The sequence below is a fragment of the Motacilla alba genome, chromosome 5 (genome assembly GCF_015832195.1).
Source record: "Motacilla alba alba isolate MOTALB_02 chromosome 5, Motacilla_alba_V1.0_pri, whole genome shotgun sequence".
In the NCBI taxonomy this organism is placed as follows: domain Eukaryota; kingdom Metazoa; phylum Chordata; class Aves; order Passeriformes; family Motacillidae; genus Motacilla; species Motacilla alba.
Window position 1 is genome coordinate 28,204,852 of NC_052020.1, and position 13,269 is coordinate 28,218,120.

A 13,269-nucleotide genomic window follows, 5' to 3' on the forward strand; every position below is an offset into this window, starting at 1 on the left:
TGGCCTGGCAGCATCCCCAGGGTGGGGATCACAGCACCCCCAGGATGCAGGGCTGGACCACTTGCTCTCTGAAGCACTGTGAGATCAAAGATACAGGATTTAATTGCAAAGGCTACAGGCTGAGAGGCACATAGAGATGTGAATTTGGTCACATCTTTCCAGATTGCCAGTGATTGTGATTGCTGGTCCTGCTTTTCTCTTCCTTCCCATTGCCAGTCAAGACTGATTGTGCACAACATGCACCTGGGCCTGATCTGACTGCTAAGGATGGGCAGGAAGAAGAAGAGGAGGTTGTTGTGTCAGGGCCATGTGTGGGTACAGAGCAGTGGGAAGAAGGGGATCTTTCACTGGCAGGAGGGGCAATTCTTTTGAGGTAAGGGAAACACTTTTTATGTGGAACTGACTTCTGGTTTTAAAAATGCAGTTGCAGCTTGGGGTTGGGGTCAACTAGAAGTCCAGGAGCCCCAAGATGGTAAACAGATACCCATTCAGAGGAGTTACACGTGCAAACAATGTTGTATTTTAGAGAGGGTTATACCAGCTTGGAATGAAAGCACCAGTGTCTTCAGTCACAAGCGAGGGATGCGACTGCATGAACCTTTGCAGCCCCTGGGAGAATGAGGGGAGTGGAGGGGTCATTTTGAACTTGCAACAGTCAGTGCAGCCTGTCTGTAAGGAGGCAGTGGGTTGGCAGTCTTTGACTTGTTTCTCTTGTTCTCTTTGGGTGTGAAAGTTGTGGGACAGTAACCTCTGCATAAGGCATGTATTTGCTGTGAGGGAAACCATCACAGAGTGAGCTCTTTCTTTCCTACAAAATGGTAAAAGAACTTGTAAGAAATTTGCTAAAGGAGAAACACAGGATCTGCTGCCCAGCTGCTCCAGCTGCTCCAGCAGCTCCAGCAGCCAGCACTTCTCAGTGCAGGCCAATAAAGCTGAAGCAGCAGCAGGGTGTGTGTGCTTGTGTGGCTGCTGGTGAGTGTGTGTGTATGTGTGCGTGTGCACAGGGATAACAGGGTGAGGGAAGCCTGCTTCTCTGCTGGCCATCAGACCTCACTGCCCACGGGCTGACCCCTTAGCCAGTTTGCTGGGGGATTGTTTTTGTCTAACTTCACTTTCTACTTTAGCCTGCCATTCTGCCTTTGGGTTAAACAGAAAATTGGCCAGTGTTGCTTGCAGAAGGGGGGCTTTAGCCTTTCTCAAAGGGCCATGTTGAGCTTGTTCCGTGGGTGAGAAAACTTTGACTCTCTAATGTACCCATTTAACTCTGTCCTTCCTTGACTTTTGCTTCTCTGTTCCCCTCTCCCCTTTATGACCCTTATTATTTTTCCATCCACAGCAAAACAGTTCACATCAAAGTAATTGATGATGAGGAGTATGAAAAAACCAAGAATTTCTTCATTGAGCTGATGAGCCCCCGCATGGTGGATATGAGTTTACAGAAAGGTGTAGTACTGGCCCTGCAGACTAACATTAATGTTCTTTCCTCCTCTCTTCCATCTCCTTCCTTCTCTTCTCTTCCTCTGATGTCTCTCTGTCTCTGACTGCTCTGCCCTAAACACTGCTGTGCACGCACACCGTGTCACATGGTACCCATGGGGTGGCATGGGGAGTGGTGCTGGGGCTGCTGAGAGGCAAAGTGGCAAGGGGAGGAGAGAGAGAAGGATGGAGAGCAGTCCTGCTTGTCCATATTTCTGTGGTGACTTGAGAGGAACCTTCTGCCACCCCCACTAGAGGGCCCAAGAAAATTTTGTAGTGTCAGTGGGAAGATGCTGGTTAGAAACAAATCCAGCATCTCAGGAGATCATCCCCCAGCCTTGGTCCTATGGGTTGTTCCAGTCAGACCTGTGTTAGAAAAACACAGGAATTGAGGCCTGGCAGGGAAGCAGCTCCATGACTTCTGAGAAGCAGTGGGCAAAGGCTGTGCAACCCCTGGTCTGGTTGTCACAGAGGAACTCTGGGAGCAGGAGCTGAGGGGAAGGAAGAGCCAGGGCCTGCTTTGGTTTGCCTGGGGTCTCACAGCAGCTGTGTGCATTGCAGGGGTAGTAGAGGGGGCCAGATTAGCTGGCCTCAGGGGAAAGAGGCTAGACCTGCTCCAGTGACCAGGGCATTTCCTTCTGAGCCTTGGAGGCATTGTCCCATTGTGTCCCCTGTGAGCAAAGCTGTCCATGCCCTGGGAAGACTGTGTCCTCAGTTGAGGAACAGGATGGGAGGATGCGTAGATATTATCAAGAAGAGAAAGCAATAAGATGTGCCATTTTAAAATGGGAGTTAGAACCATCAGCCTCCTTAGCAGCTGGTGGAGCTGTAGCCACTGGCAGAGACCTACCTCACCGCACTGGGGAATGTGTCTCTTTCTTCTCCTCAGGTTCCCAGCCCAGAGTCTTTGCAGATTTATTTTTAATCATGAGGGTATTATTACTGTATTTATTATTCATGGTAAGAAGAAATTGGTCTTTTGGCTAAAATACAGTGGGTAGCTCAGGGTGGTGGTCCCTGATGCTTTTCAGGCAACTGACACCCTTTCCATTACCATCTGACACTGAAAAAAATGCGCTGCAGAAGTCACCTTCCACTAACCATCAGCAAAGTCCTCCTCCCACTTTTCCCTGCCTCCTCACTCCCTTGCCAGCCCCCTCTGCCCCTAACAGCCCTGCTCCCAAGGAGCCGCTGCGAGGATGCTGTGTCCGACAGGCAGGCCAGCGCACACCGCCCCTGCGGGAAGGGGCTGTGTGCCAGGAGCCCGCGCCGCCACCGCCGCTGCCTCGCCTCCAGCCAGCTGACCCGCTGTACACGGTTGTCTCTCTTGTTGTCCCTACAGGAAGACCATAAGGGTTAAGATAGTAGATGAGGAGGAATACGAAAGGCAGGAGAATTTCTTCATTGTCCTTGGTGAACCGCAATGGATGGAACGAGGAATATCAGGTGTGAGATCCTTTATGAAAAAAATGCAAAAAAAGAAAAAAATCAGAATCAAGTATCCAAACCCCAAATCCAGAAAATATAACCTTCTTTCTCCTCCTTACCCTTCCTCCTTTTCTCCTCCTCCTGTAGACGGATCGACTTTTACTCTTTGCCCTCCTGTATTCTGCTCTTACGCTGTTTCAGTGTCCTCTCTGCCTTTAAGAGCCTAGCTTACTTCTGATCCTCCTTTTGTGCAATGCTTGAGTCTCGGAGGCTGTGTTATTTTGATTGGGTTTCCTTGTCTTGGTCTGTTTTTTGTTCTGAGCACACCTTTGCTGTTCTCCCTGCTCCTGCTTCTTTGCCAGGACCTTGGGGAATGCAAAAGGCAAGAGAAGGGTGTAATGCATGGCTGCCCCTTCAGCTCCTCCTGTACTTCCCCTGTCCTTCCCTCTATTGTTGCCTCCAGTGGCAGTGCTTTGGTGCTCTTGGGTCCCTATGAAGTGCGATGAAAAGTCCATAGGGGAAGAGAGGAGGTGTGAAGTAACTTGGCTTACTTTTTTTTTGAAATGGTTCTTCATGTCTTCCATTTGAAAACCCCTTTAAATGTGTCACAAACAATCACAGTTTGTCATGCAGAGGGTGAGAAGCTCTACTGAGGTCCTACTTCATCAGCAGTGAGACCCAGGATCTCCCAGCAGACCAGGATTCCTAGCTGGAATGAACCCAAACTTATGGTTGTGTCTTGCCTACATCTGCCTTTGTTCTTGTCCTATATGTGTTTCACCCGTTTCTCACTGAGTCTTGCCACTGGCTTCACTAGCTTTGGGGTGGCCTAGGAGGGCCAAGATTTAAACAGAGGCACTGTACAAAAATGAGTTCAAATCCTTCTGGGTGCCTGTTACAGGGTTGAGCCAGGTGTATGTGCCTACAGGCTTATTTCTGCTCTCAGGTGCTGCTGTGGGTGATGGGTCACCTGCCTGCTGCCCATGCACCGCACTGCACAGCTCTCTCTTGCTGAAATGTCTTCTATTTCTTACCTCACCAGCACAGCAGCTGTCCCCTGGCCAGTCCAAGCTCCCATAGACTGCTCTGTAGGATGTTTAGATAGACACAGGTTACATTAGCATTTCAGTATCATATCGCATCCTTGGCTTGTGAAATGCAAACCCGTATTTTAATACTGTTAGACTGCTTCCTGCAGCCCACAGGCAATGAGGGATATCAGGTTTCACTTTGTCAAGCACAAGCCCTCAGTTTTCACTGAAGTCCAACTGCCCTTGAGCAGAAGCAGTGATCAACCTTGCCATATCCTGTGGGAGTATGTCCCAGCAATCAGTTGCCCTCCAGGGTAAAGATGTGAGCATGGCTTCTAGGTAGAAGTTGTCTGGCCTCAGCTTGTAGCCACTAGTTATTTTACTACTTTTTTCCATCATATAAAAGAACTGTATGATGCCACAGCTTCCACGTAAGTATCTGCTCTCTACACCCACAGTACGCTCAGATTTCTTCTTGGGCATTGTGAAGGCCAAATGTTTGGTCCTGGATCAAAGTCTTCCATCCTAGAACCACACTGGGGTCTCCTCTCCACATTTGTGGAGATGTCTTCCTATCCATGGGTCTCCCACCTCCATCTCAGCAGGTCCAGGAGGAAAATCACAGGCCCCTGGCTTTCTCCTGCTCATGCACTTGGCAGCCTGGAGCAACACAACGATTTTTTTTCTCAGCAGTCTATTCTCTGTGAATCCTGAAGCCTTTTCTAAACAATGAGCAGAATCAGAATGTAGAGTCAGAAATGGGCTGTTTTTATGAAGTCCCACATTTCTTTTTCCTACACAGGTCATATTGCACCTGGCTGAATAAGAACAAGTGTTTGGAAAAAAACCAAACGGCCCCGGAAGTGGACTAGTTGTAAAACGTCCCCATTATTACTAGGACTACAGAGTTTGCTGTATCCTTTATCTCTTATTTCCATCTATATCAGCTCTAGTCAGTGTTATTGTATGATTTGCAAGAGGCAGAGAAGAGGTCAGAGCTGGACTAAATTGATCTGCAGCACAGAGCCTGCAGGCCAGGAGGTGAGGGCACACCCTTGGACAGACCCTCTTTTGCCTGGAGGAAGTAAAGGACCATGCCAGGGAGGAGACACAGGGCCCCAGTTGGCCTCATTTGAGAAAAGTCAGAGAGTGAGAGCACCATGGTTTTAAAATCTGAGAGGCAGGAGATTAAACTGCATTTATTAATGTTGCTGGCACAAGGTGGCATAGTCGCTACACTAAATCCAGGGCATCTGGAAAGATCCCCAGCTCTGTACTGGGGATCTTTGTACTCTGTGTACTTTGTGGCATCTCCCATGAGCCTACCTTGTGCCTGGCATGAAGAATAAGGAGCTGCGAGAGGCTTTCCCATGGAGAGCATTGTGAGCGATCGAGAGCAGATGCTGTGGCCAGCAGCTTCACAGAATTCATGCATGACCAGCTGGCTCCCGGCGGAGAGGAGGCAGCCTGGGCCACGCTCAGGCTCGCACATGCCGGGCATCGTGTGCCGTGCTGTGCAGCGTTGGACAGGGATGCTCATGCTGACTCCAGCACGCGTGCTCCTGCCAGCATCACCTGGGTGCTGCCATTGCCCCGTGCCCACAGACGGGGAAAATCCCACACCACAGCCACCTAGTGAGACCTTTGCTGGGTTTTGTTGTGGTGATGGATGTACCCCCCCGTGACTCACACAGCAAAGGCAAAGCACCGCTGTTGCCTCTCCTTGGGGAGCCAGGCCCGGTAGCTTTTGAGGTAGAGTCTCTCTGGGTTTTGGCTACTCATGCATTTGTTCCCAGGGCTGCAAAAGATGTGGTTTTCTTGACAGTGTGTCCTGGTTTTGTTGTTACTCCTCACTTAGCTCTGTCACACTGAGCCTGTGCCTCAGTGCTGTAGGAGGATTGATGCTCTCAGCTATTTGCAGCATCTTCAAAACCTCTCCTGGCTCCTCTGAAAGCGGGATGGCGTTGGGTGCCTCAGATGAATGGCAGTCATATTTGGAAGTAATCTGCAGTCCGGGTCACTCAGAGACAGCCAGCTGTGCTTGCACTACCACAGCTTTGTGCTGAGGGCCTGCAGCTGCCCAGGACTTCTCCATGCAGAGGGCAGCTCCAAGCTTACCTTAGGGATATAAACAAGGTGGCAGTGATGAAATCGGGGGTGAAATGTTCCCTGAAGTGATGGCAGAGCTGATGACAGGGAGAAGTAGTATGTGCTTTTCAAAGCAGCCTGGGGCAGAGTTTGAGTGGTTTATTTTGGGATGCAGAACTTGGTCCAGAGCCTGGTGCTGTTCAGACCCAGTGTGCTGTCCCTGAGGGTACCCTGCTGCAGGCTGCGGTGGCAGTGGTTCCTGACAGACATGCAGTGGAGGTGGATGGCAGGTGGGAGCAGGGCTTACTACCACACACGGTTGATTTACATTACTCTCTGTGCTGTCCTGTACACCTGCCAATACAAAGCAGTCACCTCCAGTCAAGGGAACTTCTTCTTGGCCCTGATCAGACCTGTGGGGCACAGGGGTCTCCAGGATGGTCTTTGTGAGAGCCAGAACTCAGCATGACATTCATCCTATTGCTCTTGCTCTCTGCATCTGCTAGCACCTTACTGGAGGAAAAATCATCTCTACACAGAAGTGTTCCTGTTTTGGTCCAAACACAAATGCCTGTCTTCAGGTGACCAGGGCTTGCAGAATGCAGACCAGCCACTGATACAGCCTTTGAACTGGAACATTTTGCATCATCTGCAGATGCTGCTCCTTACTGTTCATCCCCAGTTACATGAGTCATGCTGCTTTGAGCCTTGGGATACTCAGCTGTTAACCCTTGCTGTAAGGACAGCTGACCACTTACTCCTGCTACATAAATGCTACATCTACTTTGTCTCGCAGGACATCTGTTCTTTTTCACCAATCACTTTCTGCAGCTGGAGTTTTACAAAGTCTTTCTGATCATCCAAACAAATCACATCAAGTAGTTTTACTATAGCAGCTCTTTTTGTTGATGTGCTCCAATAATTCAAAGAGATGAGAACAGATCTGAGATTGGCATCTTGCCAGCCTGGCCCATGATGACAACCAGTGCTGACTCAGTAGTGCCATATCAGATGCACAGAGCACTGGCAAGGTGGTGCTTGCTGCAAGCTTGTTGTATCTGAGTGAATGAGTAAAAATAAATCAAAGAGAGAGACTCATATTCTTTGCTTGGCCAGGATGGTAAATGTTGATTTTCTCTATCCTCCTGGCCATTTTCCAGGTTTCCTGACTTTTTTTTGTCCTCTCCATTTCTAAGAAATTAATCTTCAAATCCTTCTTGTCTCGCCTTTCCTCCATATGCAAAGTCATGTAACCTGAATCCCTGTTTACTGAGTGCTGCAGGGTTTTGAAACTTCCCTGCACCCTGCACCACATTTCTGGGCATCCTTTTGTCAGCACCTTTTTAAAGGGTTCCTGCAGTGAAATGAGTGTCTTCCTTTATGACGAGATGCTGTCTGTTGGTTTGACTCTTGCTCTCATAGCATCTCTGCTATCATGTCAGCTCACAACTCAGAATGCAGATTTTGCTGCTGTCCCAGCAAGATTTTGGAGTAATGCTTTCTTCACACATCAGCTTTTACAGTTTTTCCTCAGTCCTGGACTACAGGAGAAGAACTTGCTTTCTGTTCCCTGGATGAAGTTGCTCTTCTGCTTAAATTGTGGCTAATCTTAGTGTTGATACAGCCTGAATGGCAAGTGAGGTACTTTGGAAGATTTCACTTGATTGCAGATAATGGTGCAAATGGCATTTGGAAAAATATGTTACATGAGGGTTACTGGGAATCAGCTTGTGAGAATTCATGGCACAGCGGTGGAAGATTCAACCTCAGGGCTGATGCCTGAAGGCTGAGTCTGAAGGTTATGTTTTATAAAAGGGACTGACAACTTTCATGTGAAGTTTTGCTTCAGAAAGCATGTTTCCCATAAGATATGACTTTGCTGGAAATAGGAGTACAGATGGCTGGCAAACCTTGTTATTGGCTGGGTGGCATGCCTTGGTTTGGGAGCATTTTGTCCAAAGTCTTCTCAGCCCTCCCAGCACAGAATCAACTGGTGCAGACAAATCTCATAGCACATCTCCTTCTAATCAAGTGTCAGCACCTCTGATGGGAAAGCTTTGTGCCCAGAGGGGGGATGTGACTGGAAGTCACAGAGAAAGGATTGAACTGCAAAGAAGGAAGGATTTCCAGCTTGGATTGATCCATCAAGTTATCTGTATCAAAATATTGATGAAATTATTTGACTTGTTACAAAGATCCATACCTGTTTAAGGTAAGCTGTATTGATAGACGTGCTGCAGTTTTCTGAAGTGTGAACAGATGCTAAGAAACTCCTTCATCAACTCCATCAGCTGCTGATAAGAGTAGCAAAAATGTTAGATTGTTGTTACTTCATTCCATCAAGGTTTAATAATTTGCTTACAGCTCTGTGATTGGGCTGGATGCTGCTGATTCTCCTGGGGGAGAGGAATTTTTTGGAGTCTGCAAGAGCTTTGCTATTGACTTCAATAATAATAGTGTTCTGGTTCATGCTGCAAAATCTCTGCCTTGTTTAGCCTGTAAAAAAACCCCATGCTTAGGTCTCTTCACAATCTATTAAGGAAACAGTTTACTCACCTCAGTGAGCAAATCTGCAGACAGTTACATCTGGAAGATGGAGGACCATTATCTCTTTGGGGAAGGGAGCCTGTGTTTCACATGGTCACTTCTTGGTCACCTTTGGGTGTGCAGGGGGAGGAGGCAGTGTGTTCTCTCTGCCTGCGGCGTCCTGTGACTGCCCTGCTGTGTGACTGGGAGTTTCCTCAAAATTCATCCTCCTCTCCCTCACTGCAACTCCCTCTCTAAATCCCAGGCCTTTAACAAGGATCCTCTTACCTACACAATGGCTTCTCTGAGTCTTTGGGGATACTGATTGGAAAAGATCTATGTTAATGAAGAATGAGTCCAGAATAAAGCATGCAGCATAGTCAAATCTCTCAGTGAGCTAAACAGCAGAGAAAAGTGTTTCACTGTTTAGAAAAAGGCAGGGACAGACATTCAGCACATCAGGTTGCTGTAAACACAGGACTGCTGGATTCCTCAATCCCTAGTCTTCCTCAATCCCAAGCCTGGTTCCTCTTGCTTTAAGCTTTTTGGAGTTATTACAGGAGGTAATGAAATTCCTGATCTGTAACCCGCACCAACATGCATGTCACAGCAGAGTTTGACCTCAAAGTATACCAAAAGCATGCAGATTAAATGGCTTATTAGTACACAGATTTTTAGCAGCTTTTTAAATTCAGGTCTAAATTGTCCATTTTCAGGGGTGGCAAGGGAAGCAGAGTTAATGCATGCAATTTTGACTTCACCTAGTCAAAACCAAGCCTCCAGGGCAGAGAAACCCCAGTGAAGGAGGAGCAGGGATCCAGAGCTAAAGGCTCTGGGCCCTCCTGGGCGAGTCAGCGTCACAGCCCCCTTATCTGCAGGCACACGTGTTTGTCCACAATCACACCACACAAGGGTTAGGTAAGGGATACTTGGGACTGCTATTTTGGATTTGGCTGGGGAGCTAATTTTAGCAGTACCCTGTAAGAGTACACATGTTAAGCCTCTGAGACTACCTGAAATGCCAAGAGCAGTGAGGTGGCCTGGCTTGGCCCCATAAGGAGCGTGATGTGCAGAGCAGCAGTGCAGGAGAGGGAGAGGTGCCCTGGGGAGGACTGGAGGGATGCAGCCCAGGCTGGGGAGAGTGGAGCTTGTGGGATGGGAGCAGCATGGAGGCCATCAGTGAAGCTGGTACAGGTACAGCATCCCCAGATGGGCTGTCAGGAAACATTACAGGTCAGGGCTAAGGGCACATTAGCAGATGTGTGTGCAGGAAGAAAGCTTTAGTCCGTGAAATCATTTTCTTGCTTGCATGCACAGCATTCACTCAGAAATATAAAGATAAAATAATCCCTTGGCTTTCTGCATGCTGTATTCTTGATGTTTCATTCATAGCTTTATAGGCTTCTTCAAATATTCATGTATCATATCATAAGTGAAAGGGAGAAAAATTGTTCTTTTTCAGGCCTACAAGCAATTGGGGGAAAAAATAAACTCAAATCCCAGAGCAGTATAATAACAGTTTTAAAAAATGTGAGGAACCAATGGTTTTTTTGATAGCCATGGTAACTTAGGGTTGCAGAAATATTTCATTGCATTACATTTGAACACCAAATTGACCCATTGTACTAATGCTTGTAATTGCAAAAGGCAAATTAAATTTCTGTACGTTGTCTGGAGAGCCAGAAGACCATGGAACACTAAGAAGGTCACATGACAGCATGAACTGCAGCAGATTCATGCTACCAGGGGTGCTGATAAGCCTGTTGGAGACTTCAAGGAGAGGTGTGTGGATGACAGGAGGTGCAGGCAGAGCAAACATCCCTTTGCATCTTGTGGCTCAGTGGCACTGTACTTAATAGTTTCCCCAATGTTTTTGACTCTCAAAAGGAATTGACCCTGAAACAGAAGAATTGCTCAGCAAGGAGCCTCTTCATGTCACCTTTCACTTGTGCCTCTACCTGCCCACATGGACAAGGGAGATCTCTTGGGTTGCCCACAGTTCTTACAGCTGGGCAGATGGATCAGTGGATGAAGATCTTGACTGGTTCAGTGTCTCTCTGCAGACTGTTGGGAAAGTTGTGCCCATGATTGCTGCTCAACAGAGCAAGGAAGTGACTGGGTGTCAGGACTCAGGATTAGTTTCCCTGGCTCTGCCATGGATGTGCTGTGCAACCTTTGATAAATTGCTTAGGAAATCACTTTCAAGTGGCACAGATACAATTGGGTGCATCTATATAAAAGTGCCTCTTTTCAGAGGCCCGAACCAGCAAGTCTGGGAAAATTAGCACTTTTGGACTCCAGCCCACTTCTGAGTTTGCAAAATGTTCCCTTTAGCTTCTTTTTGCTTGCTTCGCCATCTGTCAAATAGGGCTGTTAATACTGACTCTGTACAGAGTTTTAAGCTTCTGAGACTAAAAGTGCATGATAATAAGTGTTAGTAATTACAATACTGTCATCACATGCAACCAACTCTTCAGGGATTGGTTTGCTGTTTGAAAGACAAGCAGAAGTTAAAGCTAAGGCACAGACTTGGTGCTTGGCCCCTCTCAAAAAACGTTTGAGTTTGTTAGCTATATGGATTCTGCTGTGGCTGGTTTGATACCTGGATGTAAGCTGTGGCTGTCTGTGGGTTACACTTAAGAGGGATGCAGCCAGATGTTTCTTTGTGACAACTCTGGGGAGTGGGGAAATCAAGAGAGGAGAGGGAAAGGGGGTCACTGCCCAAAGGGGCTGGGCTGTGTCTGTATGGAGAGCCAGGGCAAGGTCATCCCTTGCAAGGACCTTCGCTCCTTTCTCCTCTTTTCCTCCCACCTCAAATCTCAGAGGACCATGAAGCCACGTTTCCTGACAGGCAGTTGCATCCCAGTATGGTGACGTTGCATGGCCTGTGTCCATACAGCACTGTCAGGCAGATCAACAATTTGGAACAGAGAGATCCAGGAGGACTCAGTGATGCTCTACATGTGGCTAAGCTCCTCTAGGTACCCTGACCCTCTGAAAGTGGGGTGTGGGATAAGTGTAGGTGAGCCAGGGCATCATCCTGAGGGATGATGCATGGCCATGTAACCTCCTGCCCCTTTTGACATTGAAGACCATCTGTTTAATCAGTGCCTCCCTCTGATGCTGCTCTTCTCAATGAGCTGCCCATCACCTTCTCTTCTCAATACCTACAGGTTTATTGAGGCTCCTCAGTTGTGCCAAACCCTGCCACAACCACACATACCCAGCTTAGGCGGGGGCACCTCCCATGCCTTTGGGTCCGTTTGGCTTGTGTCAGGCCCCAGTGGCAAGTGTAACTGCCCTCCTTCTCCCTTTTCCCTTTCCCTCCTTGCCACTTCCCCCCACTGCATCCCATCCCTTTGCCTTTGTTGGGGGGGAAGGAGTGACTTTGGGGAGCCAGTGCCGTGGTGCTCACTAGAGCATCCCAGTCTCCTCTCCATCTTGCTGCTGTGGTGTCTGCTCCCCAGCCTGTGCCCAACATGCAGCCCCGGTGAGCTCGCACGCTGCCTTGCACCATGTCCATTGCTCACTGACAGCCTTCATCTGCAAAACAGCTTTTTCCTGTTGGATATTAACTTCTTCCCTCTTTTTCTTTTCTCTCTCTCTGTCTTTCTCATGTTCTTTCACCACAGCCCTACTGCTCACACAAGGTAAGTGCTTTTTCTCTTTTCTTCTGGCTGCTCTGTCTCTCTTTTTGTCCCTGCTTGTGTTTGTTGTGTTGTAGGCAACCTCAGCTCATGATGTTTGTGTCTAGTCTAGCTAAGAGCAGTACAATTAAGAAAATAGCAGTGATTGATTGATTGATTGATTGACTGACATCTAAGAGCATTTCCCATATTCCAGATTTTTCCTTGCAATTTGGGGGAAATGATCCAGACAGAGTTGCAAAGCAACACATGCAGCTATACCTGGTCTGAAGCCGTGACTCGAGACTCTCTTTAGGCAACTCTGGTGCTTGGGTTGTGCTGATGCACATGGGAAGATGGGGATTTCTGCAGGGAGGTGGCATTTCTGCAGGGTGGGACAGTGTTGCCTGGGGTGGGCAGGAGTACAACGTTGTGCAGGTGTCCCCTTCCCATGGAGGGTCACATGTCACCCGTCAGTGCCTTCACCCCTGTGCTCTCCACCTTCCATCCTAGGGTGTGCACAGCACCAGAACAGCACTACCAGAATATGATCAGCACCATTTCCCTCCTCACCCTCAGCTCTGGTTCTGCACTCTGCATCTCCTGTCCCTGTGTCAGGATTTCGTGTTTTAACACAGGGCCCCTGAATGCCTGAAATCCCCATTACACTGGTCTGTCTTTATCCCACTGTGGTTCAGTGTACGCCTCCTGTATTGTGGTTATTCCTTCAATTCCAGATGTGATTACTGTTCAATTTCCACTAAAGAAGCATTTCTTGAAAGATAAGGGTGGGCATGGAGGGTGCAGAGAGGAGCTTGAAGTCCCAGAGGTTTGCAAGCAGAGCTGAAAACCAAAGCATTCATGATGCCTAAGCTGTGCTGCAAATCCAAGGAGCAGCATCTGCCGCACAGGCTTCAGGCTGGCCCCTTTTCAGAGGATGCCAAATCTGCTGCACAGGGGATGTCCTGAGCCCGTTGGCTATTGGACTAATTAGAAAATTGCTAGTGGCAGGCAGAAATCCCCAGTTCCCCAAATACCAGCTCAGGGTGTTTGTGGAAAACTCCTCGGAATGGTTTGGACGGTTTCCTTTGTTA

At 48.2% G+C, this 13,269-nt stretch overlaps 1 protein-coding gene across 10 annotated transcripts in view; it reads left to right on the top strand.

The window, feature by feature from the left end:
- The window catches only part of SLC8A3 (solute carrier family 8 member A3), a 121,588-nt gene that overhangs the window by 90,702 nt on the left and 17,617 nt on the right, over nucleotides 1-13,269 (top strand). For 6 of the 10 annotated variants that reach the window (XM_038139554.1, XM_038139552.1, XM_038139559.1 and 3 more), the window contains 2 exons: nucleotides 1,337-1,443; nucleotides 12,182-12,199. In XM_038139554.1, coding sequence (XP_037995482.1) covers nucleotides 1,337-1,443; nucleotides 12,182-12,199 — 125 coding nt within the window. Of the gene's footprint in view, nucleotides 1-1,336; nucleotides 1,444-2,818; nucleotides 2,923-12,181; nucleotides 12,200-13,269 lie in introns of those variants that run through there. The other 4 variants (XM_038139555.1, XM_038139553.1, XM_038139561.1 and 1 more) reach the window with 3 other exon arrangements.